A 27,141-nucleotide genomic window follows, 5' to 3' on the forward strand; every position below is an offset into this window, starting at 1 on the left:
ATAGATTTCTCACTCGTTTTTTTTTCACTTTAAGTAGTTTTTGGCTCGCACATTCCGGACATCCGCCGATTGACGTTTTTCGCGGTATTTATAACCTTGATCCTAACTCCCTAGTTTTTCTGTTCCATGTTAACTCATAAGAGCAAAATTTGGTATCAAAAAGCTCCATAGATGTGAAACTGATCCTGGCGTTGTACATAGACGATGGGATGATCGCCTCAGCGACCCAGAAAGAGGCTGAGAGTTTTTTATGTCAATTTAAACAGCGATTTAAGATAACGACAAAATCTGGCTCATATTATTCGGATAGAAATTTAAAGAAAACATGATGGATCAATAAAATTTAACAAAAGAGCTATGCGAAGCGAGACGCTAGAGAGGTTTAACAAGCAGAACTGTAAATCTGCTGTGACACCGATAGAAATCAAAGACGCTACTTTACAAAAGAATTAGAAAGAAGCAGCTCCATTCCCTTATAGAGAAGCAGTTGGGGCACTTTCTTATTTATCTGTTGGGACAAGACCAGACGTAGCTTAGTGTTTCTCAAGAAAATTAGACAATAGTAATCCCGAAGATGTAGTGAGAGTGAAGAAGATCTTTCGTTACATAAAAGGGACCATTAATTATGGTATGACATACCGATATTTCACTGCAACAAATATATAGATGCATCAAAAGCTATAGTGATGCAGACCACAGAGGAGATCTTACCACAGGGAAATCTACTTCTGAAATGGTCTGTATAAATTCAAAAGGAGCAATCGCCTGGCAAAGTGAGCGGCAAACTACAGATCCGAGGAGATAGTGGCAGCTAGCGAAACGACCTGAGATATCGTATGGCTAAAGATAATTCTGAAGTTTATCGTGACTGGGATGTTCATGCAGCGCTTCATCTAGACAGTGAGCCTGCGATATGTTTAGCTCATGACCCACCACATGAAAGGCACCAGAGGACGAAGCACATTCAGATACGACATTTCTTTGTATGCGAGTGTGTGACCACAGGAAGCCTTAAGGTCCTTAAAGTAGATGCAGCGAGATAGCTCGCCGACTTCCTAACTAAGCTTCTATTCAAGCCCTCTTATAGGCTGAGCACTCTTATAGGCTTAGTCTAGACTCTAGCCAAAAACGAGATGGGATGTTAAGAAGGAAGTAACCTTTAGCCTTCGCACCTTCTTGGTAAACGAACGATGTAATTGTCAAAATGTTTTGTGTGACATCTGTCTGAAATAATAATGATTCGATCCTGTATTTGTTTCATATTATATTTATACAATGCAATACACTAGCGCGCCGAAATTGAATCGCCTAAATGGAGACAATTGGTCCCTTTGGTCGTAGTCGCTCTGTTGATATGAAAACGGTACGCATGCGTTTGTTGTTGACAGAATTGCTTACAATTTGATATAGGTACAACCAATGGTACAACATTAAAATGCCGTCTTGTGTTATGGGAAGATGCACTTATTACGAAAGTAAAAAAAGAATCATAGAATTACGTACCACAATTAAGAAATCATTAACTATAAAATTTTATTTGATTTCATTATTTATTTAACAAAATAAATATGCATCATAAATATATGTCACCATGGCAACGAGACTCGAGTCTCGAGTGCGGACATAGATACAGAAACGACGAAATATTGATGCTGTCTGTTGAGGGTTGATGGAGGTAGTATATTTTAGTAAATGATGTAAAAAAGGCGTTGATGCAGTGAATGTAATATGAAATGTAATAATTTTGAATAAACAAGCGCGTATGTAGCTGAACTATCAAACTACAAAAACAAGTTTAAGTGTAGGTAGCGGACGCAAACAGTGAGTGCTATTTGCTTACGTAGGAGATTTTTCAGTAACACTGTCCCTCTCGGTATATCCCTTGCTAACTGCAGAAGAATCAATGGATCATTTTCTTCTTCTCCTATTGTCTTATTGTAATAAACCCTCAACAAAAAGACATCATTCAATTCATCAATAATATATGATACAAAAAATAATAATTGTAAACTTAAAACTTTTTGGTAGCCGCCGTTAGTAAAATTGGTACCCTTACTGTAAATACATTTCGGTTTTGTTTTGTTATGTCTATTTTTCATTATTTCATGTACAAATAATTGATATCATCAATATGGCTATGTACGTTACTCGTACACTGGAGTACTTATTTAAAATGAAAATACCGAATAAATTGTAGAAACGGTTTAATTACAAGTACTCATTAATAACAATCGAAGCTTGATATAAAGAATGATGCGAGCAACCTCCATTTCGTGTATATAAAATCAATGTCACAGATCCAACCACAACATTGTGGGTAAAGTTAGAAAAATATTGACGCGTTGTGAAGTACCGCCGTGCACGTTTTTATACGCCTGAACAGGCTATATACAGTATGTATTTAACATCTTTTTTTTTTTTGAGAGGAGGAAATACGGTTACGTATTTACGCCCCGGAACGGAGCGTAATATGTCGGACTCGAGTGTCCGCGTAAGCGGACACCCCATACCGACTAAAACCTCCTCTGTGCTGTTAGCAGCCCTGGCTTTCACAGCGAAGTAGGACGTGGGCCGTGGAGGCCGCAAAGACTACGCAACAACAGTCGCGGGGCGTCTCCTAAGGATACTCGAAACTCAGACCGGCTGTGTGCTTGTGGGAGGAGAGAGAATGAAAATGAAGATGAAATGAAATGAAATGAAGATGAAAGATGAAAAGGTGATAAGAACACACTCGCCGGCGAGTGTGGTGATGTTTTCTGTAATGTATGTAAGTGTGTATGTATGTGTTTATGATTGTATGTATGTGTGTTTGTATGTATGTACGTAGTGTAAATGTTTGTGTGCATGTATGTTTGTGTTTGTGTCTGTTTGTGGAGTGTGTTTGTGATTGTGTAAGTGGTGTATGTCAGTCCGTCAGTCAGTCCGTGTGTGAGTGAGTGTAGTGAAGCGATTACAGGGCGAGGACTAACGTCTCGTCGGGTATCAAAACAATGTGTGGTGTATCTAGGGTGCGGGCCGCTGGCCATCGTCAGAGCGACGAGTACCAGTGGTTTGCGGTGGTTGACCGCGCCTACGCCTGCGAAGGCGGTGTGTGCGTGTCTGTGTCGGTGTTTGTGTGGGTGTCGCGTTCGCGATGGTGATGTCGTCATCCGGGTCTACCGTTACGTGTCTGGGACGTCTTATTGGGTTGAGACTATGGTGAAGGGTGGTGTACCCGCATGCCTTCCTAACCAAGATGTTGGGATGGTTAGGCGCCTTGTCAAAGAAGCGTCGCGAGATCTCTTTAAAGTGTTGAGCTATCGTAGGAAGCTCTAGGTCGCGGTGATGGTCAACGTTTCGGATGAACCACGGGGATCCGGTTGCCATGCGCGTGAATTTATTTTGAACTACTTGCAAACGACGTAAGTAGCTTGGTCGGGTGTGCGCGAAAACGACGCTTGCGTATGACAGTATGGGCCGTACGATGGTTTTGTACAGCGTCACTTTGTGTTTGAGCGGAAGTTTGCTTCGCCCACACACAAGTGGATAAAGGCGACTGAGGACAAATCGGGCTCTATTGCATACCGTATCAATATGTTTCTTGAAGTTCATATTGCTGTTGAACGTGACTCCTAAGTATTTGTAATCCTTCACCCACGGTATGGGTGTTTCATACAATTTAATGACGTCGGTCGGTCGTTTTTAAGCGCGGATGCTATTCGCGTTACCGAAGAGTACCGCTGCACTTACCGTTCACTTCAATCCGCCATTTTCTGAACCAGTTGCTTAGTTCATCGACGGCGGCTTGAAGCACTTTAATGTTCCTGCTCAAGGTTGAGCGGTTCAATAGAGCGGAGCCAAAGTAGAGTGCCGTATCGTCAGCGTACTGAGCGAGCTGGACACTCGGAAACTTGGTAATGTCGCTCGTGAAGAGCGAGAAAAGAGTGGGAGAGAGGACTGAACCCTGTGGCACGCCAGACATGATGGGCCTGGGTGAGGATAGGGTGCCCTCTACTCGATATCGGAAGGAGCGATCAGTAAGGTAGGCTCGTATGATGCGCACGAGCCTGTCTGGCACTCCCAATTGATACAGCTTGAATACTAAGCCGTTGTGCCATACCTTCTCGAATGCCTTCGCGACATCGAAAATCACGGCTGCCGTGGTAGCGTGAAGTTGACGCCGTACGAGAATGTACTCGGTGAGTCGGTGAGCCTGCTGGGGACACGAGTGAGCGGTTCTGAATTCGAACTGTATGTCGGGTATCAGGTTGAGCTCCGCGATGTAATGATTAAGACGCGCGAGAATTAATCTTTCGTAAAGTTTCCCGATCGAGTTAATTAAGCTAATAGGCCTATAGCTACTCGGATTAGCTTTAGGTTTATTGGGTTTTGGGATACCGATAGCAATGGAATCCTTCCATTGTTCGGGGAACGCGCTGTTAGACAATAGAATATTAAAAATGGTAACCAATAAAGTAATTAGAGTCTAGGGTAGGATTTTAAGAACCCTATTGTTTATAGTGTCGGGCCCTGGGGCCTTCTTGTAGTTAAGCTCCTTAATGATTAGCTTCACCTCTTCGTAAGAGGTGGGTTTTATTACATCGCCTGAAGGGCTCAGAGCGGAGCGACGTTCAACTTCACGATCAACTTCGTCAACGTGTGTCGGGTCGGCTGCTGTATTTGGAGAGCACTGACTCTCGAGACTATCGGCGAGGCATTCAGCCTTCTCATCGTCATCGAGCGCCGGCTGCAGTCCCGGTCTGTCCAAAGGAGGCATGACAGTGGGCGGCTTCTGTTTGAACGCGCGAGGCAGCTTCCAGAAAGCCACATGTGATGGCTTAAGGTTGCCGAGCAAGCGGTCCCAACGTTCGCCGCGGAGTTCCGCGATACGTTCTCATACCACCCGCTTTAGGTAGCGGAGGTGGCGCCTATTCTCGACCGACGGATACCTATCGTAAAGTCTAGTGGCTCTGTGCTTCTGTGTGAGTAAGTTCCTGACCTCTGGAGGCAGGTTTAGGCGATGCGGTTGCATCGTCGGAACCTGCCTGGAGCAGGCCTTGATCCTATTCTGTATATGTGACGTCACATGAGAGATAGCACTGTGAGCCATGTCGACCGAGTCGATGACGTCCGGTATAAGGTCAAGGTCGTCGGACTTGATAGACTCGAGATCCTTTTCCAGCCGTTGCCAGTCGATCACTGTTTTCGTCGGTGGTTGAAAGTTAACCAGTGGGCCTAGATTTAGGACGACGGGCCGGTGGTTTGACTCTAATTCGTGAAAAACCTCGATTGAATTTACATTGAGCGTTACGTTCTTAAGTAATGCAACGTCTAGAATGTCGGGTCGGTGCGCGACGTTATCCGGATAATGTGTTGGTTCGTCGGGTGCTATTACTGAAAAGTTCAGTGTGTCTGTCAGCGAATCTAATAAGATTCCGTTTCTATTTGTAGCTCTACTCTTCCAGCTGGAGTGTTTGGCGTTAAGATCGCCGCCCACTATGACTGTGGCCCCGTGGCCGAGTAATGCTTCTATATCTGTGTATAATACTTGTTTGTTGGGCGGAAGATAAGCTGAAATAACAGTGATCGCCATACTGACCCGGATGGCAGAGGCCTCGATGTTAGTGAGGACCGGAGGATCTATAAGTCTTCATTGTAGAGACCTTTTAAAATAAATGAGGGTGCCGCCCATACGGGTGGTGCGATCATTCCTGACTAAGTTATAATTAGCGATACGCGGATCGCGTATACGTGGTTTTTAGAAATGTCTCTTGCACTAAGAATAGGTCTAATTGATGTTCGTGAGCGAACTCCTTCACCAAGTCTAGTTGAGGCTTAAGGCCTTGGGCGTTAAAATACGCTATACGGAGCGTATGTGGTTTAACCCGTCCGCTTACGTAATTAGGCATCGCGAATGTTTTTATACTTTCGCCCTATATCGGTATGGCACGGAATATTTTGCCGTTGTCTGCCATAACTTGCAGGAGCGACGGCGGGTCGTCCCGGACAGCCTCGAGCCTGCTGGCCAGGGCTATGATTTCATCTATGTCGAACAGCTCTGACAGTTCGAACATGAAGGCAAAGGTGCTGCCGCCTTGGTTACCTGTTGCCGCGGACGCGGGCGCCGGTGGCCTCGGTCGCGGGACCGACGCCGCCGGGCGGGACGCTACCGGTGGCCGGAGGGGCGCGGGGGCAGCGAAAGTGGCCTCTGTGGCAGCGTTGGCAGCCGGAGGAGACCTTGCCCAGGCGATAGCTCGCGGGGTGCCCCTTCTCCCCGCATAAGACGCAGGCCGGGGGCTCCGCGCATTGCGCTGGTCGAGGGCACTCCGGCGTGCCGTGTTTGCCGAGGCACTTCACACACCTCGGGGTGTGTTCGCAGTTGCGTGCCGAGTGCCCGTATAACTGGCATCTGTGACACTGACCAGGCCCCCCGCGGTTGCGAGGAGCTTCGGCCCGGATGCCCTGAAGGGAGCAAACCGATTTTATGTTAAAAATTTCCTTTCCCTCTTGCGTGAGGTCGAGGACGACGAGAACCATGTTAAATGGTTGTTTGTTGGTGGTTCCGCGCATACGGTGCACCTTGTGTGCAGGGTAACCCTGCTCTTTGAGGTCCGACAGAATGTCGGTCTCGTCTAACTCTCTGGGGACGTTCCTAATAACGACCCTCAGACGCTTCTCCTCAGGCAGGGCGTACGTGTGGAAACCCACACTCAGCTCTCTAAGAAGGGATGTCAAGGCGCGGTGGTCCGCTACTTCTTTGGTCTCTAATTTGATGAGAGATTGGTACGCCCTCGCCTGGGAGAAGAGCGTCTTCGGGATCCTATTTTTGATAACCAACCAGCGGCCTCGGTCTCCTATAAAAATAGGAGGCGGGCGCTTGGTCGGAGCCGGTACGCGGGCTTTAGCAGGCGCGGGCGCGGGCGCGGGAGTGGAGCCAGTCGTGGCCGCGGCTTTCTTGGCGGGTGTGCCATCAAGAGAAGGCGATTCGCGACCGCGCTTCTTCTTGCGACTGACGGTGATGAAGCCGTCAGCATCTGATGCGACACTCTCCGCTCTCGACGGTAGAGCGGTTTCCGGCTGGGCTGGTGAAGCACTGGAAGCCTGAGGGGCTTCCGTGCGGTCAGGACTGACCGCGGGGACTTTAGGGGTCGCCTGCGCATCAAAGTACGCCTGAAGGACAGGCGGACGGGCTGATCAGGTGATCACTTTCCTTGGTTTGACCGAAGCTACGGAGCTTGCGTCGGAGTCATTACCTAGTTCCATTTCGGATTCCCCGTCGGAACCCGAAACGTCAGACGATGAGCTATATTAGTTGGTTGTTACTTTCATTAGCGGAGCGATCTTCTCCGAAAATAACCTATCTAAGAGAGCGCTGAAGAAGCCCTCGTTGGGAACCATTAGTGAAGCCATGGTTGTCATATTTATTAACTAGGTTGGGCGGGCAACAACCCCCGCTGCCCGGGTCAGGCAGAGGGGGAATATAATAATTAAGTGGACAACTATAGTTAAGTTGTACACTTGCACATTAATAAATAATATTAATAATAATAAAATATGCAAAAATGCTGCTAACTAACACGATCGTAAAACCGGGTAATTAACACAGATAATAACTAAGCTACGTTCCGCGAAGGAACGTAACAGGTGCGAGACTCAAAGAGTCCCGAACAATAGCGCGCGATAACAGCCCAGGTGGCCTGAGCAGATAGTGCGATAACGCAGGTAATAAAAATATTCGATGGAGGACAGATAACGCGGCACGTGTGCTCGCGTTGCCTGCCTGAATCGAACTATTTTACATCTATGAATTAAATGTAGCCACATACTTGTTATAACTGTTATAATGTTCTAGATCGTGTGAATGTGATAAGGGACTTGGGCGTCATCTTTGACTCGGATTTATCCTTCAAAAGCCATTATGATGATATTTGTTCAAAGGAATATAGGACGTTAAGCTTTGTTATCAGAATCGCCAGAATACTCTGAGCGCTTACGTAAATTCAACTTGTATAGTCTTGATAAGCGAAGATGGGTATCTGATATGTGCGTTATACATAACATGGTAATGGCGAATGGTGTTATGGATAGTCCTCTATTAAGTTTGATAAACTTTAAAGTGCCAACACGATCTGTGCGTATTCCATGTCTATTTTCGATCAATTCTCCAAATAATAATGTATCGCATAACAACCCAATTATGAGAATTTGCAGAGAATTTAATGAGGTGTGTGCTGATTTTGATATATTCATTACAAATATAAACTTGTTTAAAAATAATCTTTATAGAACTTGCTAGTTTAAGTAAAATAATTTAATGTTTAACTTAAATTTCGTCATAATGTAATTTCTGTTGTGTCCACTTATTATTTTTTACTGTATTTGGTGAATGATGTGTACAATTTTAATTGGATCTCAGGATCATAAAAATATGCTGTAATTGTTATTAGATGATAGTTTTATCTTGTTATCTGTTATTGTACCTACTTGTAAATAAAAAATAAATAACATTTGCTGACGATATACAAAACATGAAAAAAATCGGTGCACTAGTTAGGTCAAAAAGTAGAATTTTAATTTTGAGCGAATATTAACATGCACATTGTACAATTGGGTCACGAGGTCACTGGGTCAACACTCAATGATTCAATGAACTTGAATCTTTGCACATCAAAATGCGATGTTGCCATCCCGCGTGCTACAAGTTCAAAGACGCTGGTCGTTTGTCGGATAGAACACAAGCGATGTTGCCTGTTCGCTGTTCGTGTCGGACCGTCCTAAAGTGGAAGAACGCGGACGGGCTTAGGGTAGGGCGCAACCTATCGATAAATAGCTTCTTTTAAAAGAAATAATACCCGATTCAAAAAGCTATTTAACTTTAAATACTTAGCGCACAGTGTTTCTAGAAATATCGTAAAAAACCTTAAAACACTACGCTTACTAAATTACTTAAACTTAAATACTTAGTGTATTTAATGAAAAGAAATGAAAATGAATTTACTTAAATTATTTTTTTAAGTAGTAAACAGATAATAATTATAAACAAAGGAGAAATAAACAATAACGTTTTTTAATGTCTTACATGTTATGTAATAGAAAGCAATCTAATTTTTAAAAACCGTATCAACTTACCCGTTGCTAGGTAGGTTTTATTAAACGGTCAAATGAGCGTACAGGACACCTGATGTTAATTGATCATTCTCTTACAACACCAAAGGAATCACAGGAGCATTGCCGGGCTTTTAGAAAGGTGTACAGGCTGATTTTAAAGATATCTATTTCAACGCCTGACATCCTGATGGTGGAGATGATATCGTAATTTGTGGCGAGTCATGCGAAAGTGGAATTCGGCGGCAGGAATCAGGTCAAGTAGTTGTTCGGAAACTCCCAGCGACGCAAATGATCTAGCCGTTCACAGAGCACTGGATCCCCGAAAATTCGGGCAGCTATGCGTTGCACGCGGGCAATAGGTTCTAGCTGATACTGGGGTACGTCCGACCAGAGGTGACAACAATACAGGCAGTGTCTGGTGTTCCAGTGGTTTTGGAGAGCTCTAGAATCTAGGTCAGCTTGAAGTATTACCGTGATCTATTAATGACCCCTAGCTTCATTGAAGCCAATTTGGCTTCCTTGACACCTTCCAGATGACCTGTAGACATGACTGGACGTGGTCTTCATAATCTACTCGCAGCCAGAGAGTACTCCCTACCCTTGAAATTGCCGAAACGTTGACAGCAGATATCCTCCCCAACAAACACACCTACCCATATTATTATTCTTTCATTATTCTGTGCGAGTAAGAAACTTAATCCGATCGAGTCTGGTCCGATCGTAATGTAGTCATAGGACGACAGCATGACTCTGTCACATCAAAAAACCCTTTTAGTCACCCACAACTCACAAAACAGTAGTTTCGTAAGTTAAATCGTAAAATGATGCTTGCTGGAAGTTCATTAAATTTATAATTTGTTAAGATTATAATAACATTCGAATAACACAAAAATAGTTGTATCCTATTGTATCCTATCCTTGGGTAGGTATTTCGTAATGGATGCTAAATAATGGTAAAAAAGTATCGATAAACTATAATTGTGACGTATTCCCTAATAAAGACTTATTTTTTTCGTTATTTGAATGTTCACCACTTCAATCATCACTCATCAGTGACCAGTGTATCGCGAGTCTTCTGGGCGAATAGATTATGAGTTTGCCTTTCGAAGGAATCAAGCTGAAATGGACACTTTCTACTACTGTATGTGTGTACATGTGTAAATTGTGTTTTTAAGTTTGTTAATTGTTAATGCTTTTACGGTGAATTTGACATTTATTTTTTCTTTGACGTTTGCGAATACGGGTGAGTTTTTTTGAATATAAAACAAGATGCACAATATTGAATTTACAGTTCAGTTCAGTTATACCGAAATAAAAAAGTGTTCGTAAGAATGAACATAGAGAATTTTTATTTCGTCGCAAATAATCAAACAAATCAAAGGTGAAGCCGACGATCCAGAGGTCAGTTTACGTTGTCTAAACAGTACTGCTAATTCTTAGTGTATTTATTTGAATATTTATTTTGTTTGAAATTTCACTTTTTCAATTTAAAGTTTTTAATTAAATAATTAATTTTGCGATAGTTCTGTGGACTAGTATTACTTATATTTTTATTTATTTCATAGGTATGCAGACCATACTGTATTATAATTAATATTAAATTATTTTTTTATAACATCAATGACACTTTATTTACCTAATTTCAATGCAGTTTTACTACTTTAAAACATTTACTACTTCATGAATGAATCGTATTTTAGGCATAAATCATGGTGTACGGTAAAAAATTATATCTGATGAATTATTCTATATTTTTCTGTTCAAATACGAAGCAATTAGCACATTAGATTTATCTCTTTTTCGCTTGCGATAATTGCATTTACTATCCTTCATTGACGTGTAATCGTAATGTAGTGTGCTATTGCAATGTTAAATTATTCATGTGCGAAAATGTATCATTTACAAACACCGAATGTTGTCTAGGTAACCTATCTTTACGTTTAAATATCATTGTATTTATGTTGTAAATAATAATATACTCGTTTACTTTCAATCAGTTCTTTATTCCTTTAAAATAAATATTGCTGAATTTTTGCCATCGATATTGCAGTGATGTAGATTTCACTTCACTGACACATTAACGTAGTGTCTTTGTCTCTCCTTCTTGTTTGTTCTTTGGCTCTCTAATTGTTGAAAATCGCTTATTTTCCGCTCGATTTAAACACGCGCGAGCTCGTATCTATGCGTTTTATTTTACGTGCAGCAAAAGATTTCTGAACATTTTAAATTTAGTCTCGCCGCAACATGAGTCACACGCCGTATTGTCTATCACGGTACAAATATCCCAAGAAATAGTTCAGCATGCTTTATCAATTTCCCCAAAACAAACACGATCTCATAAAGTTTCTGTCGATTTTCGGCCTCTCTCTGTTTATTAAGACTTTCTGACTCTATGGCACGTGTTGACATTTGGGACACGTAACCTTTCCTTCGAGATTTTGACAATTGACATTTGTTTTGAGTTGTGAATGTGAAGTTCTCAATAATTCTCATCTCACTTGTCAGTTGTCACTGGACAGGCTTGAGCATAAAATTTAAATTCAAAATTGAATATATATCGCTGACAAACTTGAGCTGTTTTTCCTTTTCATAGAGCTTCTTTCTGCTTGCTTTGCTCTAAATATTCAAACCTTCAAAGGTCGTCGGCCGTCGAGTTATATCAATACAGAATTGTAGATTATTGTAATTCATAAAATAATGTGCTAACGGTCTAGAGTTGAAATCGTTAATATTGACTGAATAAGTTACTATTTTGTTAGTGATTTGTTAGTTGAGTGTGTTATATTAATTTAACAATGTTTTTTAAATTAGTGAAATCTATTGTGAGACCTCAAATTTTAAGTATAAACAAAAAAGTTACTACATTTGGAAACTATAGGAGCGTCGAAAATTTAACAACTGGTCGCCTTGCTCTTGCTGAGGAGAAGTAAGTTTTTAAGTTAAGAAAATGAAGATTATCATAACTTTTCTTTTGGTAAACCAAATTATAACTATCTTATTTAGATACTTTTACTATACCCATTAAATATATATAAATGATTAGATAATAATAAGTCCACAATGCCGCCCGCGTAAACGCTATTCTAAGTTGGAAAAATTATATGTCTGCATATAGATAGATAAAATGTTTTCTATAGTCTGTCCCAATTACTTGTTAACATTCATGCTAAATTAGAATAAAATCTTTAAAGTAATTCAGTGGTTTGCCAACACAAACAAACTAAAATTCTATAAAGTACTATTTCGATTTGGCTAGGATTATTTGTAGAAATACACAGAAAGTATTCTTTTAAAAATGAACAATTTTTAATTTGTGGCCATGTCATTATATTATGTAATAGATATAAGTATATAATAATTATCATTAAATATCTTGCAAAAATTTTAAGACAATGCATTCAATTCCTTACCATGTGTATATTATTAATTTTCAATGAAATTATAACTATATAAAGTGATGAGACTCATTTATAATATATATAGTAACACAGCTATTAGCTATAGGTTATTTATTAAGTATAGTAAAATTGGTTCCTGTGAATTGGACATAGTTCCTGAAAAACGTTCCAAGCCACAAACTTCTAAAGGAATTAGTGTTTAAAGTTTTATAAATACAGTGTAAACTCTTTATAACGAAACTCAAGGGACTGAGCATTTTTTGTTGTTATAGAGAGTTGTCATTAAATGGAGTGAACAAAAAAACAACCAAATTAACAAGAATTTTTAATATGTATGTCTTAGATAATAAATGCTTATAAATTATTGTTTACACATATAGTCTGATAACTTTGTCTGACGTTTTTTGCTATGCTAGTACTTGTTTTGTATTATTTTATGTATTCTGTTCATATCTAGTTATGTGGTGGAATCGTCTTGATTAAACAACAAAAATTTTTCTACCAACTTAGCGGCATCTAGGGCTTGTTGAATTGTTGGTGGTGATTCAGCTTTGTCCACTTGATTATCTTCTTCATCTTGATTATTGGGTGATTCCTGACTTTTTGACACTACATCAACAATTTGTTCATCTATAAGTGTACCAATTGTGGCTACATCCTCATCTATATTTTCATACGATTGTAGATCTTCGTTAAAATTGTTTGGTATGTTGAACTGGCTTATCCATTCACTCAGTGGTAGATTGTATTCACTGTCAAATTGGTTTGTTTCTTGGCTACTACATAATCCAACATGTCGTAAATAATGTTAGATAGTGGCTGCTGTTACCTCTTGCCAGGCTTTTGGTAAGAAGTTCACTGCTTGCAGCATGTTGATCGAGACCTTGCCGTCAGTTTCGATCATATCCATCAACATTTTCCATCTATAGTGACACTTTAGGCTTTAAAAGGCAAAAGGCATCAATTTTTATTACACTCTGATCCATTGGTTGTAAAATACTGGTTTTATTAGTTCGGAAAAATGCTAACTCTATGTTTCGAAGATTAGATATGATTGGGTGAGCAGGACAATTGTCTACTAGAAGCAAGATTTCCCGTGATTTTAATTCAGCATCCCATTTTCTCATTTCCTCTTCAAAAATCTGCGATGTCATCCAAGCTGACCTCTTTGCTTGTGGGGGAATTTTACATATTTCACTTTTATTTCGTCTCAGAATAGGTCCGGATGTTAAATATTTGGCTCATGTGAACTCAATAAAAAATGTTTCATTAGAAGTAGTATTAGCAACTAGATTTTATAACTATTGAATCACACACTTGTTGGGTAAAATTTTCTTTTCCTAAAATTGCATTTTTAAAATAGTTAAGCATTAAAGAGAAAATTACAATTAAGTAGCTGTTTCGGGTGTTACACGAAATTGCCTCTACCTTCTGACCATCTGTCTTAAGATGCATAATTCAGCGAATTTTCCCAGTAATCTCCAGTTTAATTTATAACAAGTCAAACTATATAAATTAGCCGATCTAAACAAGCAATAAAAAGTGAGTTATCAATTTTCCATTAATAAAATTAACTGTTTTGGGTGTTACAGATGCTTCGTTTCAGGTGTTACGAGTATGAAATGAATATACATATAAGGAAATTATGGGCTTTATTAATAAAATATTATGCTTTCTTTTAAAATCATAACAATTATAAAACACTAATACAGATTAATATTTAATAATGAAAACATAAATTTTTCAAAGACATCAATTTCAATTTCTATTTGTAGTTTATACAATCACCTTTAGTTTTGAAAATAGGAGTAGGCGTATTATATTCTCGTATCACATATCACAGATATCTTCATCACGTTTGAATGTGGTTGCGTTATCTCCAACTACTTTCAAAAACGTGAAAATTTCTGGCTGAAATCTGACAAGAATGAATGTGCCAGGTTTATTTTTCTGCACTGATCCCTCTTCATGGTTCATCCTCTTCTGAATTAGTGTAAATATCACTGTATTTATGCTGTTTTTTACTGTTTGAACAGCCTGCAGTTTACCTGAGGAACTAGGTACAGCTCCCAAGTCAGGATTGAAGTCACTTCTAACTGCTTTTTAAAATGTATGAAAGCACATCAAGATCCTACGGGGAGTGAATGCAAAATACCATCCGTATTACGTTGACGTCTGTTATTCCACAACCGCGCGTTTTTCATGAAACTTCTTAAAACCTTTTGGACATTATTCCTTCTTCTTTTTCCTTCTTATAACGTCCCTATTCCCTCTGCGTAAATGTTCAGCATACTTCTTTGGATCTTTCTTCCTGATTTCTCTCAGCTTAGGTAACCATTCTTTATTTGTTGATGGCATGATAATATACCTAAAGGAAATACCAACACCAATTTAACACACCCATGCATTAATAATTAGATGCTGCGGCGAAGAGCAAGTACGTAAAAGCAGTATAAGCTTGTCTTTGAAATTGTGTAACACCCGAAACGTTTCGGGTGTTACACTATATACAGGCCTTACTAGTGCTTTTTTAAATGCTCTCGGTAAGAAAATATGAGTCATTGGAGGTACTAGAGCATCTTTGCATGTTTTAACGACTAGCGTCGGAATGTTATCAATGCCAGCGGCTGAGTCATTCTTCAAGCCCAGTATTTGACTCTCTACTTCTTCGAAGTCAGTATCAAATAGTGCCATTGATTCATTTGGTGCAAACTTAGAAGATGAGGTGGTACTGGAGTTGGAACCGTTCGAAGTGGGTATATTTTGGCACAAATAAAAACAAATACAAACCAAAAAAAACAAATCATAATGTTAATAGCAGGAACAAACAAACTTGTTATGCCTAATACTCGGAGTAGTCGAGTTTCTCGTTTAAATCTTTTGTTGGCCAATGTGTATGCTTTTACAACATGATCCCAAAAAATGTACAAAACAAATGTGTTACGAAATTTTAAAGAATTGTTACAAAACGTTTACGTTGTAGAGGTTACTATAACATGAATGACCTTCTTAATCCTCATTTGTATAATAATAAGTCTTTGTTTTCGTTATTTAATCTAAGTAGTAATGTCTAATGACTTTTAAAAGTACATCCGTGCAAAGATAAAGCAACACATTGATAAACAAAAATTGAAGATAAGTTCTTATAAATTAATTGTCATATTGTTCTGAAGTATTTTATTAATACTTCAAGTGGCTCTTCAGTCAAGAAAGTCATTCATAAATTACAGTACTTATTTTTTTTAAACTTGAATGTTGTAAACATTTGTTTTTGTTGAACTTTATCAAGTGTCATTTTTATTAATTATATTATGCTACTAACAGGTTTTTGTTATCTTTGAATTTTTTAAAGTTAATATTTACCTACCTATTAGGTTTAATACTTACTTATAATTAAATTACAGAGTGTGTAAGTACTATCTATATTTTGGATACTTCTCGTTTGATTCTTAAAAAGTTATCGATGTCATTCTACTGATTAGGTTACGTACTGTCGTTATCAGTTTAAGGCCTATCGTAGACGACGCACTTTTTGTGCTATCTAGTCTGCGGCACACAAAAAATCTGCATTGCGTGCAGATATTTCACAGACTCGACGCATACGATGGTCCTTTTGTCGGCAGAACTGTAGAGATGTACTCGCAGTGGAAGTACAGAGATTGTGGTGTATTATTTCGTACTTGAGATACAAAAAAGAAGAAGAAATAGAGAATATTGGGTCCATCCTATGCTTTCAGAAATATTATAAACGGGGCCGTTTCATAAACGTCTGATACTAAATTTAGCGAGCTGCTAATGATTATAAAGCATTGGTAAATTTAACTTTTTCGTGAAATAAATACATTATGAAAATACATATTATCGAATTATAATTGAGAGATCATTTATTACCGTATGTTTTCATAAAATGGATTTATATTTATTTACATTATAATAAATGCAAACTTGGAAATTAAATCGATTCTTTAGATGTTGATCTTTTATACATTAGATTTATTTGTGAATCGATTCATCAGCTAACTATTCGAATCGATTTAAAAATCAATCGTTTTCGGAAACAATCGCCACCCGTAATTAAGTGAGCGTCATCTCCGTTAGCGCGTGTTGACGCGAACGTTATATTTTATGTCGCACTTTTTATACGGCGCGGTTATATATATATATTTTGTGTTGCAGACTCTTTGCGCGTCGTATGCGGTACTGCTTATAATTCTATATGTTTTATTATCGCAGACTAAAAAGTGCGTTACGGATAGTCTGCCGTCTGTGATAGGCCTAAAGTTTTTTGATAATATGTTGTGTCTGTGGTGTGATAAAGTGAAGGATGTCCTGCAGAATATCAAGGTTCCCTAGAATAATTACTGCATTGTGCTAATTGGTGTTACAAGAAGACGAAAGAAATGATCTTTAAGAGTAGCCATCGCGACCAGTTACAGAATTATCGACTGGTCATACATTATTTATTATTACGTCCTGTTTATATATATATATTATATAGCACATATGAATTATTATAGTATTGTTGATAAATTAATTTTGTTTCGTAATTACTAGACGACACCTGAACAAATACAAAAGAACGTTTAAACTTATATTGTTCAGAATTTTTTTGTGGAGTATTTAAACAATTGATTTAATCATAAAAATACATTGGCCTTCTACTATCAACTAGATTTACAATCGTAGGCGATTTTAATATGTGAAAAAGTAAATGCTAAAAGTTAATACTGTACATCGCCACTTGGCCCAGCCAGGTCCCTCCGCTCATGCATAACTTTTGAACAATCGTCAAAGAATATGTAATAGTACAAGTATGAAGTTTCACTCTGCAAAATTATTTAAAGAAATAGGGACTCTTGCGGCCATACAATAAGGTGTAATTCAGATCACACTGCGCTATTACCTACATTTTTATTCACCTAGTAGTTGCTTCTCTTTCTATCGCATGACTTACCTCTTCTGACGACATTAGGGTTGTCTTCTGTACCTTAAACTGTACCTATCTAGTATAAGGTCAACTTATAAAAATAGCCCAGTTTTTTATATAATATAAATAGGTATTAAATACCTATTACGTAATTTTAAATCGAAGTTGAAGATATATATAAGCTATAGTACTGTGTGCATTGGAAAACCACGACATAGTCAAACCTACTTAGTAGGAAATAAATAGGTTTCTATCATGAATTGTAATCTTATATATAAAATTGTCGTGTCATGGTGTTAAACTTTGAACTCCTCCGAAACGGCTTGACCGATTCTCAAGAAATTTTGAGTGCATATTGGGTAGGTCTGAGAATCGGACAACATCTATTTTTCATCCCCCCTAAATATTAAGTATTAGTTTTATAGCAAACTTCCTCGAAATAAGATTCATATAATATGTTGGGAATGGGAGCGAAAACGTGAACCGGAACTAGAATAGGACATGAGATAATCTTCTGTCGATAATAGTAGATGTAGTAAAAATGGCATTTGTTAACAGAGTGAAGGTCACCTTTCTGATGTACGACGGGCGGCGGATAGAAACCGAGGGTAAAGTTGGTGACTCGCTGTTGGACGTGGTGGTAAACAACGACCTGGACATCGATGGCTACGGTGCCTGCGAGGGGACCGTCACCTGCTCCACGTGTCATGTGGTGCTCAAACAGGAAGACTTTGATCGGTTTGTGACTCGCGACTGCCATTTTCTCCATTTCTCCAGACGGAAGACGTCCACTGCTCGACTAAGGCCTCTCCCAAAGATCTCCACGACGATCTGTCCTACGCTGCCCTCATCCAACCTATTCCGGCGATCTTGACCAGATTGTCGGTCCATCTTTTGGGGCCTACCAATACTGCGTCTTCCGGTATCGATATCATTGTGATACAATTTCCAATCCAACAGATTGCCAGAACAAGCTGGTGATGAAGAGAGGGACATGTTAGACCTGGCCTATGGTCTCACGGACACTTCCCGGCTTGGCTGCCAAGTGACGCTTACCAAGGATCTGGATGGTTTGGTGGTGAAAGTGCCAGAGACTGTCAACGACGCGAGAAGCTGATGTTTGACGAAACACTTCTGGAAACTTGTCTATTTTTGTGTACAAAGCCTTGAAAATATAGTATTTTTTGTATTTGTGAAAAATCTCGGTGGTGCTATTCAATTACCCAAGAGTTCTTCTAGCTGGGCACATCATCATTCATCATCATTTCAGCTGGAAGAAGTCCACTAATGGACAAAGGCCTCCCCCAAAGATCGCCATGACGATCGATCCTGCGCTGCCCTCATCCAATCCATCCTGCCCACTACCGCTTCAGTTTCGCTATCATCTGTGCTATGTCGGTGTCATTGGTTCTCCTACGGATCTCCTTATTTTTGATTAGATCTCTCAGGGAAATTCCATTCCGAGCATAGCGCTCTCCATTGCCCTCTGAGCGACCATGATCTTCCTTATAAGGCCCATAGTTGGTGATCACGTCTGCGTTCCGTATGTCATCACTGGCAATACACACTGGTTAACAACCTTCGTCTTCAGACACTGTGGTAATTGGGCCGAGAAGATTTTACAGAGCTTTCCAAAGGTGGGCACATAGTTGCAACTTTTTGTCTCTAAGTCAATACCATGCGTGTAAATCTCCACGCTATCGGTAGTAAAACATACCTAACAGGCGCGTTGGAATCTCGAGGTAGACATCCAGTCAGTTATTTATCGCTACGCCGCTTAAATTATAATCATAGATACATATTACCTTCTCTTTTTTTATTTAATCGAATTCTTCTCAAGCCTAAAAAAGATTTATGTAGACGAAATACACGAAAACATATCTCGATACCTATTTATGCAACGTAAAAAGGGAATTCTGCAACAAGTAAATAGCTAAGTAGCGTGAAAATGCCGCCTGTTGTTTTTATCGCGCGTGTCAGCCCTGAGTAACCAATAAGTACGTGTAGATCGTAGTGTGCGTAAACTAATTTATAGATAAACAGTACGTCAAAAAATGAATGTTCTTAACTAGTTAAAACTAGACAAAAGTACTGATCTATAATTACTGTATTGTACATATTACTCTATTAACCAAACGAAAGGTAATTTTACAGACTATGAAAGTAGAAATAGTTTATATAAAACTTTATCTGTGTAAAATACGACAAGCCGTCAAAATGCGGTCAGCCGTAAAAATTGTCTATAGCAGTCGATTTAAAAATTCTTTTTAAAATGATCTATGGTGCTGTAGTAACTATTCTATTACTAATTAGTAACTTTTAAATATGTTTTAGTCATAAAAATTACTACATTAATTAGTAATTATCGAAATGTAATCTCTAGGTAAAGCTAAAAAAATCATAACAAATGTGTGACTAAATTACTTTAACTAAATACTTTAGACTAAATTAGTTAAAATTATGCAGAATCTATTGTGTATGTTATTTAACAAAGCGCTAGCTTGTTTAAAAACAAAAGCGTCGACGTACGTTTTTATAAACTTTAACACCCAAACACTTGTAGAGCAATAAATTATAATATTGTAACCCGGGCCGTTGCGTCATGCGGTGACCTTGAAGTCGCAAGGCACACGCAATGTTAAACGGCTTGCCATTATAGTCTGTGATCATACTTTTTGGTTGACAATTTGATGGGCTGCAGAGACTTAAAATATTATTATGTCTCAACGAGCGGTTTTCTGATTCTATTTTTCAGAATGGATGGCAACCCTATGTGCCTATGTTATTATTTTTATTCAATACTAGCTGGTGACCCCTTCGCTTCGCTACACCTGAACAAATACATATTATTCTACAGCATTTAGTAGAATATAGACACATTATTCATACAGAAATAAATTGTGAATGTAATGGCCACGAATCGCAAAAAGAATCTATCCTCACACTCAAGTTGGATCAAACTACACAGTGTGCAAAATTTTATTAAAATCGTTTCCGTAGTTCATAGGAGTTCAGTGGATCACCGACGCGGAGAAACAATATGACATTTATCTTTTTTTATATAAAGATTATTTCATATTTATATGTTGTACGGTTACGAAAACTGAAACGGCCACGGATCAATCGATAACATTGACATAGATGGCGGTAGCAATCGCTTTCATCGCGCTGAAAATATTTGTACGAGTTTTGTTAGATTAATTTATTGGTAAAGTTTAATATGAGTTATGATAATAACAACATTTCAATACACCGTACAAGTATTTTTGGTATGTGATTGATTACTTGATCGTAATTAGAATCACTTTTATTAAATTGTACTTTAGTTACATAAATACATTATGAACTTGATGTTTTGTATTGTATACAATAGTAGACAAGTGTTTTAATTTCATAGAAAATTGAAGACAGTTTTTATAGTAACAATGTTGCGCTAAAGATGGCGCTAAATTAATTATTTTCTAAGTGTAATAGAATGTTTATAATTTATATGAATTATCATGAGTATGTATATTTTGTTATTATGATATTATTAAAGATGTTTCCATTACATAATTATTTTTTTATTTACTTTATTCTTTTCAATCTTATTCTAAGGTAAGAATTTTATAGGGAGATAATGAGATACATGTAGGGATGTGAGATTAATGAAAAGAATCGATTAAATAAAGATCGATTTTTCTCTATTCAAAATTAATCGATTTGTCAAAAATCGATTTTAATAACAATAAATAACTTTATATATAATTTACTGTTAATAAAATGTTTCTATTCTATTCTATTCGATTTCAGCGAAAAAAATAGTTTTTGCTTGTATTATATAAAAGTATATGCTTCTCATATTCCAATCGATTATAAGAAAATAAAAATAGATTATTTTTTAGCACCCCTAGATACATGATAATGTCATTTGCTGTTTGGGAAATGTGTATGTCAGCGTACCGGTCACTTGATGGTAAGTGATCACTTGTTTTATAGGAGAAGAGGACAAACGATCGTAAGGGTCAGCTGATGTTAAGTGATCACCACATTCTCTTACAACACCAGAGGAATCACAAGAGCGTTGCCGGTCTCATAGAAGGGTGTACGCGGTTTTTCTTGAGGTACCCATGTCGTATCGTCCTGGAAACACCGCACAAGGAAGCTCATTGCATAGCTAGTATGGGGAAGAAAGTTCTTTGAAAAGCGACCTGTGGAGGAACGCCAGACAACCAGATTGTGGGAATCTCATCATCTTTATTTGTCGTGTCGTGCGAAGGGGAATCCTGCGGCAGGTACCAGATTAATAAACAGCTCTTCGAAACACACCCCGTGATAAATGCGGTAAGACGGAAGACATACAGATGAAGCGACGCCTCAACGCAACGCCAACTGATCCAGTCGTTCATAGAGAACTGGATCTCCACAATTTGAGCTGGTCTGCGTTGCACACGGTCAAATGGATCGAGCTGACACCGGGGTGCGCCAGATCAGAGATGATAGCAATTCCCCATATGTGGCCAGTCCTGCGCCTTGTAGAGCACGAGAATGTGGGCAGGCTTGAAGTTTTGCCGCGCTCTATTTATGACGCACAGACTCTTCGAAGCCAATTTGGCTTTGACCTCCAGATGGCCGCAGAATTAGCAATCGCTCGAGATTTCGAGACTCAGTATTCCGATACTAGGCGAGGCTTTAAAGGAAGTGATGTCGAAGTGCGGTAATAAGACAAATGGTTTTTTTTTAGTTGTAAACGCGCAAACTTCTCTGTCTTCTGGAGGTTAAATTGGACAAGGTTCAATTTAACCTAAAGAAGAAATGTAATCTGTTGTAAGGAGTTGCTTAGAAGATTCCGAAAAAAAAAAGTGTGTGCGTGTTATCTTTACGAGCGATTGAAGTAAAACTTAATAATAACTAACTTGAGGAATAAATAACAAATACATTATTATTATTATATACATTAGTTAAAGCCGTGTTACCAACTAAGCACTCACGTATTGCTGAAGAGCTAGGAGCATTGTTAGAAAATTTTGATATTTTTTTTCTCGGAAACGATATAACCTCATCTTTTGAGCAAAGTTGGCATTTCATTTCCTACCTCGAATAAAAAAAATCTTTATAATTATGTTATTGTTAACAAGTGAGGTTTTATTTATTTTACAAAGAATGATATAGAGTTATATTGATATTATTAATTAGAAAATAAACACACTTTTATACTTCAAGTCATTATCAGGTTCTTGATTTTGTCCGTTATTCCTATTTATTGATGAAAGAGTAAAATGTTGCTGGAATTCCGCCATTTCATTTACCTAACTGATATTATTTTCATTTTATATTCTATTTATTATCCATTAATACCATTTGACTTTTTAAAATTTTCACTCATTAAATAAAATAATTTAAAACGATGAATATGGATGTTTATATGTATTTATGTATGTTTAAGTAAGTATATTGTATTAAATATATCATTGTCTTGCAACCCATAACACAGGCTATATGCATAATTTGGGGCAAGATAATTTGTGTAAGTGTTTCAATTTTTTTATAAAAAAAAATGAAATTGAAGGTTAGATTATTAGTTACCACATATCAATATGACGTCGTTATTGAATATTAACGAAAATAGCTGTAATAGCTCGAACCTATCCTATTAAGATAGGTTCGGTAGGTTCTATGGGACGAAGAAACCGGACGGTACAGAAATATGACGCCTTCTTGCCGTAGCGGACTTCCGTTTAAAATTCTTTTTTAAAAATTCAAACTTGTTTTAAGCTTGTAGCGCTAATGAAAGAGGTAAAAAGTTAAATGTAAAAAAACTTGTTTGGTATTTTTTTTTATTATTAGAACTACGGATAATACTTGAATCCACACAGATATCACGAATTTTAATCAAAGTTCTATAATAAGAAACAATGGTTTATTCATATTAATTGGTCAGTCACGCCGTGTGAACAAGAGATAAACATAGAAATGTTGTTGAGATTATTAATTATTTGCATTGCTATATTATATGGTAAGCGTGTTTTTATATGTCTGGTTTAAATAAATTTATTTAAGGTATTTTTTTACGCGACTTCGCCAGAACGAGGGTCTAGTCAGTAGACTGCTACAATTTATCTTATGTTTAAAACTATTGTTAACAAAACTACAATGAGCTCCTGTACTATAATTTACCTACCCCTAGTCGAGTGCAAGTTTGCCGTAACTTCTTAAAGTGGCTAAATACTATAATTTATGTAAGGCTAAATTGACATGTTTTTTATGGATTTGATGTTTATAAGTAGAGACCGGATTATAGTACCTTTTCAGTAGTAGTTGCATATTTTAGAAAAAAAAAATATGCATATTTACGCTCGATCTCGCTCATCGTTCGATGCTTTTCATAGTATGCCCAAACATTGCTCTCAAATTTAAATTCTGCCCAGTAACCTCAGTAGAACACTCTTTTTCCACTTACAAAAATTTATTAAGCGATCGTAGACACAATTGTTCTACAGAACATTTGGAACAGTACTTAGTAGTACATATTTTGAAGGTAAATTTTAAATTTCATTGTTACCAAAGTAGGTATATCTTGTAATAGTGTCTATCACAATTACGTTTGACAGTACAAGCCCTTATAGAAGAAAAAAAATATTTAAAAATATGACTTTTTATTTTTTCCTGTTTAATTGTATGCATATTTTGGCCCTTTTTGTGGATTTTCGTGCATATTTTACTTGCATATTTGCATGCATATTTTGGGCATTTTTTGTAGCATATGATCCGGTCTTTACAATTATAAGTATCGTCTTAGCAACTGCGGCGATTATTATGCTAAGTGCAATCGGGTTTGAGGACTTTCTTGTTTTTGAGTTTTTTCGTTTCCAAATTAAACAGAAGTGTAGTCGTGTTAGTTTTTTAAATTTCCGTTTTTGAAGTGACAACTTCTTTAGACGCGTTGGCCACCTTTTGGTAGGAGAAATACTTTGGGTTCGCGTCACCTACGTGCTTTCATAAGCATGGCACATGAGATAAATAAATGCAAATACTTAAGACACATTTTGGATGGGTGATTTCGCGTCACCGAATTGCTTATAGCCCTAGAATAATAACGCTCAGAACGTGAGTAGGCCCAAGCGAAATGAAGCAATTTCAATGTGGTCGTTTAAGGCTACATATGTTTCCCGCCGCCTCAGTGTCAGTCTGTCAAGTTCCATGACAATCAGCGCGCGAAATTGAAAAATAACTTGCAGTGAAAGGGTGTCACAACGTATCTCATAATAATAATATCTATAACAAAATCACATTTCACACCTAAGTACTATTTCACAACTTATAATTTAAGCTAATACATTCGTCATAACACCAAAATATTTTGTAAACAAAACAAATTTAAATTTATTTTCTATTTTTTGTTCGGATTTCGATAAAAAGCGTTTTTTTTAGTATTTTTTTTAACTCTTTTTTATTTGATTAATATATTATTGATAATAAGTTTAAAAAAAAATCATCAATTAATTTCACCACTACGTTCAGCAGTCTGCCAATTTTTTAGTGTTCCTAACCACAGACCAATGCAACCTATTGCTACTATAGAGCCACCCTACTGTCGCGGACAGGTTTGGATACACGATAGTTCTAAATCCTACTCTTCACCTTCTTAATCTCAGCCAAGACATTTATGCATAACGATTTCAGTTCCAAACACAAATGGACGTAGATTGCCACACAGCTATAGAAAGAGAAGTCTAAATATGCTGAGTCGCGCGCTACAACTGCATAATCATTACTACCACGTGGATTCCTACGAGAACCATCAGGTTCGAAGGAAATATGAGCATGAAAACGAGGATTTAATCAACAATATATTCGACAATGATGGCGCTGCATACATTACCAAGCCTAAGTTGGACGCAGAAAGAGTTATTAATAATCTGTTGAACGATATCATAGAGTTAAAGGTTAATCAAATTGACAGACAAAATGGCGGCTATATAAGTGACGATTAAACAATTATTTACAATTGAATTTTAAATTACTGCACCGCCACATTATCTCTGGGCCTCGCTGGAACGTGAAACCCCATCCCTCCCTTCTCCTTTCACCCCCTCGAGCTCGTCCTGTTGCGTCAGTACGGTTTGCAGTTTCATTACCGCACAGAGTACCTTATATTAAAACTGAAACACAGAGTACCTTAAATTAAAAATTTAAGTTGACAGTTACTAAGTACCTAGTTAGGTACCTATTAAAACTTTCATGACTTGACATTACCCACAGAGTAAAAATATTGAATGTAATATAAATGAAATATTTTTTATGAGAGAACTTTCGTTGCACTAATTTAATAAATTGTTTATTTTTCAAATCAGATTTCATAAAATTGTAAATATATTTTCAAACAGAGAACGTGGCGCCATCTTACATGCCGTAGTAAAGTTACGTGGTCATCGAATGCATATTACCGCCATCTCTCGAAGGGTTTTTAAATTACGATACAGATTAATGCAACCAAAATGTAATGTTATATAAATGTATGGAACAATTGTAGAGTTGCTATCCATCTTAATTTTTTTAAATTATATTACATCCATTACTCGGTTGCCAATGACAAGATTGTCAACCCTGCATTACCGTTAGGTACATGTCGTGATATTTTCACGCTATCACTGCTTTGTATTTGGCGTAGTCATTGTTAAATTTTAACTTTTGTTGTTAATAGTTCTGTAGTTTCTGTTATTCGGACAGGACACATCCTTTACTTACTGCCAGAAAATAAATACTTTTTTACTCAACACAAATGCTTTCCTTGAATTTTCAACATTATAATAATAATAATCCTCATAACACAATATCCTTCCATCATTCTATAATACTGAAAAAATTAATCGTAGTTTATTTATTTATAATAATATTCTAGTGTTGCTTGTTTTGTCGATTTATCGCTAGATTGAGATATCTGCGTCTCCATAAGGAAACACAAGGCTTGGTGGTGGATTAAGTATCAGTATGTTTTAATTTTCCGGGATTGTTGCAGAATTCTTATAAGTACTATGTCTCTAATAACATGATCTCTGAAGGTCCCTCCCATGCTCCGTTCACCCCCTAGCGCTCGTCCTGTTGCGTCAGTACGGTTTGCAGTTTCATTACCGTTAAGTACATGTCGTGATTGAAGCACGAAATGATATCACTGCTCTGTTTTTGGAGTGATCATTGTTACGTTTTGACTTTTGGTCTGAATAAGTCTGTAGTTTCTGTTGTTATATGTTCGAACAATCAGACAACTAACTAACGAATCGACGGCTAGACTTGTGTACTTTACCTGCTTTCATAGTGTTATGACGTATGGCATTCTGCTATGGGGTAACTCAGCAATTCGTGGCATATATAATATGAAACCTCGCGACTCATTGCGTGACCGATTTAAAGATATAAATATTTTAACAGTAACTTCCCAATATATTTATGAGAATTTATTGTACCCGCTTAGAAACAAAGATAATCTGCTGAAAAGAAATGATATACATAACATTCATACAAGATAAGAGAATAAATTATTGATTCCAAGATACCGATTACAAAAACTTAACGATTCTTTAATGGGAAACTCTGTGCGTGTCTATAAGAAACTCCCATCAAAAGTGACAGAGCTATCAATTCGTCATTTCAAATCTTATATTAAAAAACAATTAATTAAGGAAGCCTATTACAGAATAGATGATATTATAAATGCCAAGATAGCCTGGCCAGATGTCGCTCCATCTCGCA

The 27,141-nt window shown here is 37.7% G+C and overlaps 1 protein-coding gene and 1 long non-coding RNA gene across 2 annotated transcripts; both read left to right on the forward strand.

Moving 5' to 3' along the window:
• Positions 1-11,611: 11,611 nt before the first annotated feature.
• On the forward strand, positions 11,612-20,967 carry LOC126973417 (adrenodoxin). Its single transcript, XM_050820681.1, has 3 exons — positions 11,612-12,013; positions 17,971-18,150; positions 18,373-20,967. The coding sequence occupies exons 1-3, from the start codon at positions 11,883-11,885 to the stop codon at positions 18,527-18,529; spliced, it is 468 nt and encodes a 155-aa protein (XP_050676638.1). The 5' UTR covers positions 11,612-11,882; the 3' UTR covers positions 18,530-20,967.
• A 2,305-nt stretch (positions 20,968-23,272) lies between these two features.
• Positions 23,273-25,419, forward strand: LOC126973427 (uncharacterized). Its single transcript, XR_007731347.1, has 2 exons — positions 23,273-23,407; positions 25,075-25,419. It is a non-coding gene; the product is annotated as an uncharacterized LOC126973427 (long non-coding RNA).
• The last annotated feature ends 1,722 nt before the right edge of the window (positions 25,420-27,141 follow it).

The sequence above is a fragment of the Leptidea sinapis genome, chromosome 29 (genome assembly GCF_905404315.1).
Source record: "Leptidea sinapis chromosome 29, ilLepSina1.1, whole genome shotgun sequence".
Lineage (NCBI taxonomy): Eukaryota > Metazoa > Arthropoda > Insecta > Lepidoptera > Pieridae > Leptidea > Leptidea sinapis.

Bases quoted from the DNA above. Each gene is read 5' to 3' on its own strand.
- LOC126973417 (XM_050820681.1), top strand. From the start codon at position 11,883: ATGTTTTTTAAATTAGTGAAATCTATTGTGAGACCTCAAATTTTAAGT. The intron at 12,014-17,970 runs GTAAGTTTTTAA...ATTTGTTAACAG, and splicing joins CTTGCTCTTGCTGAGGAGAA to AGTGAAGGTCACCTTTCTGA. The intron at 18,151-18,372 runs GTTTGTGACTCG...CCAATCCAACAG, and splicing joins AAACAGGAAGACTTTGATCG to ATTGCCAGAACAAGCTGGTG.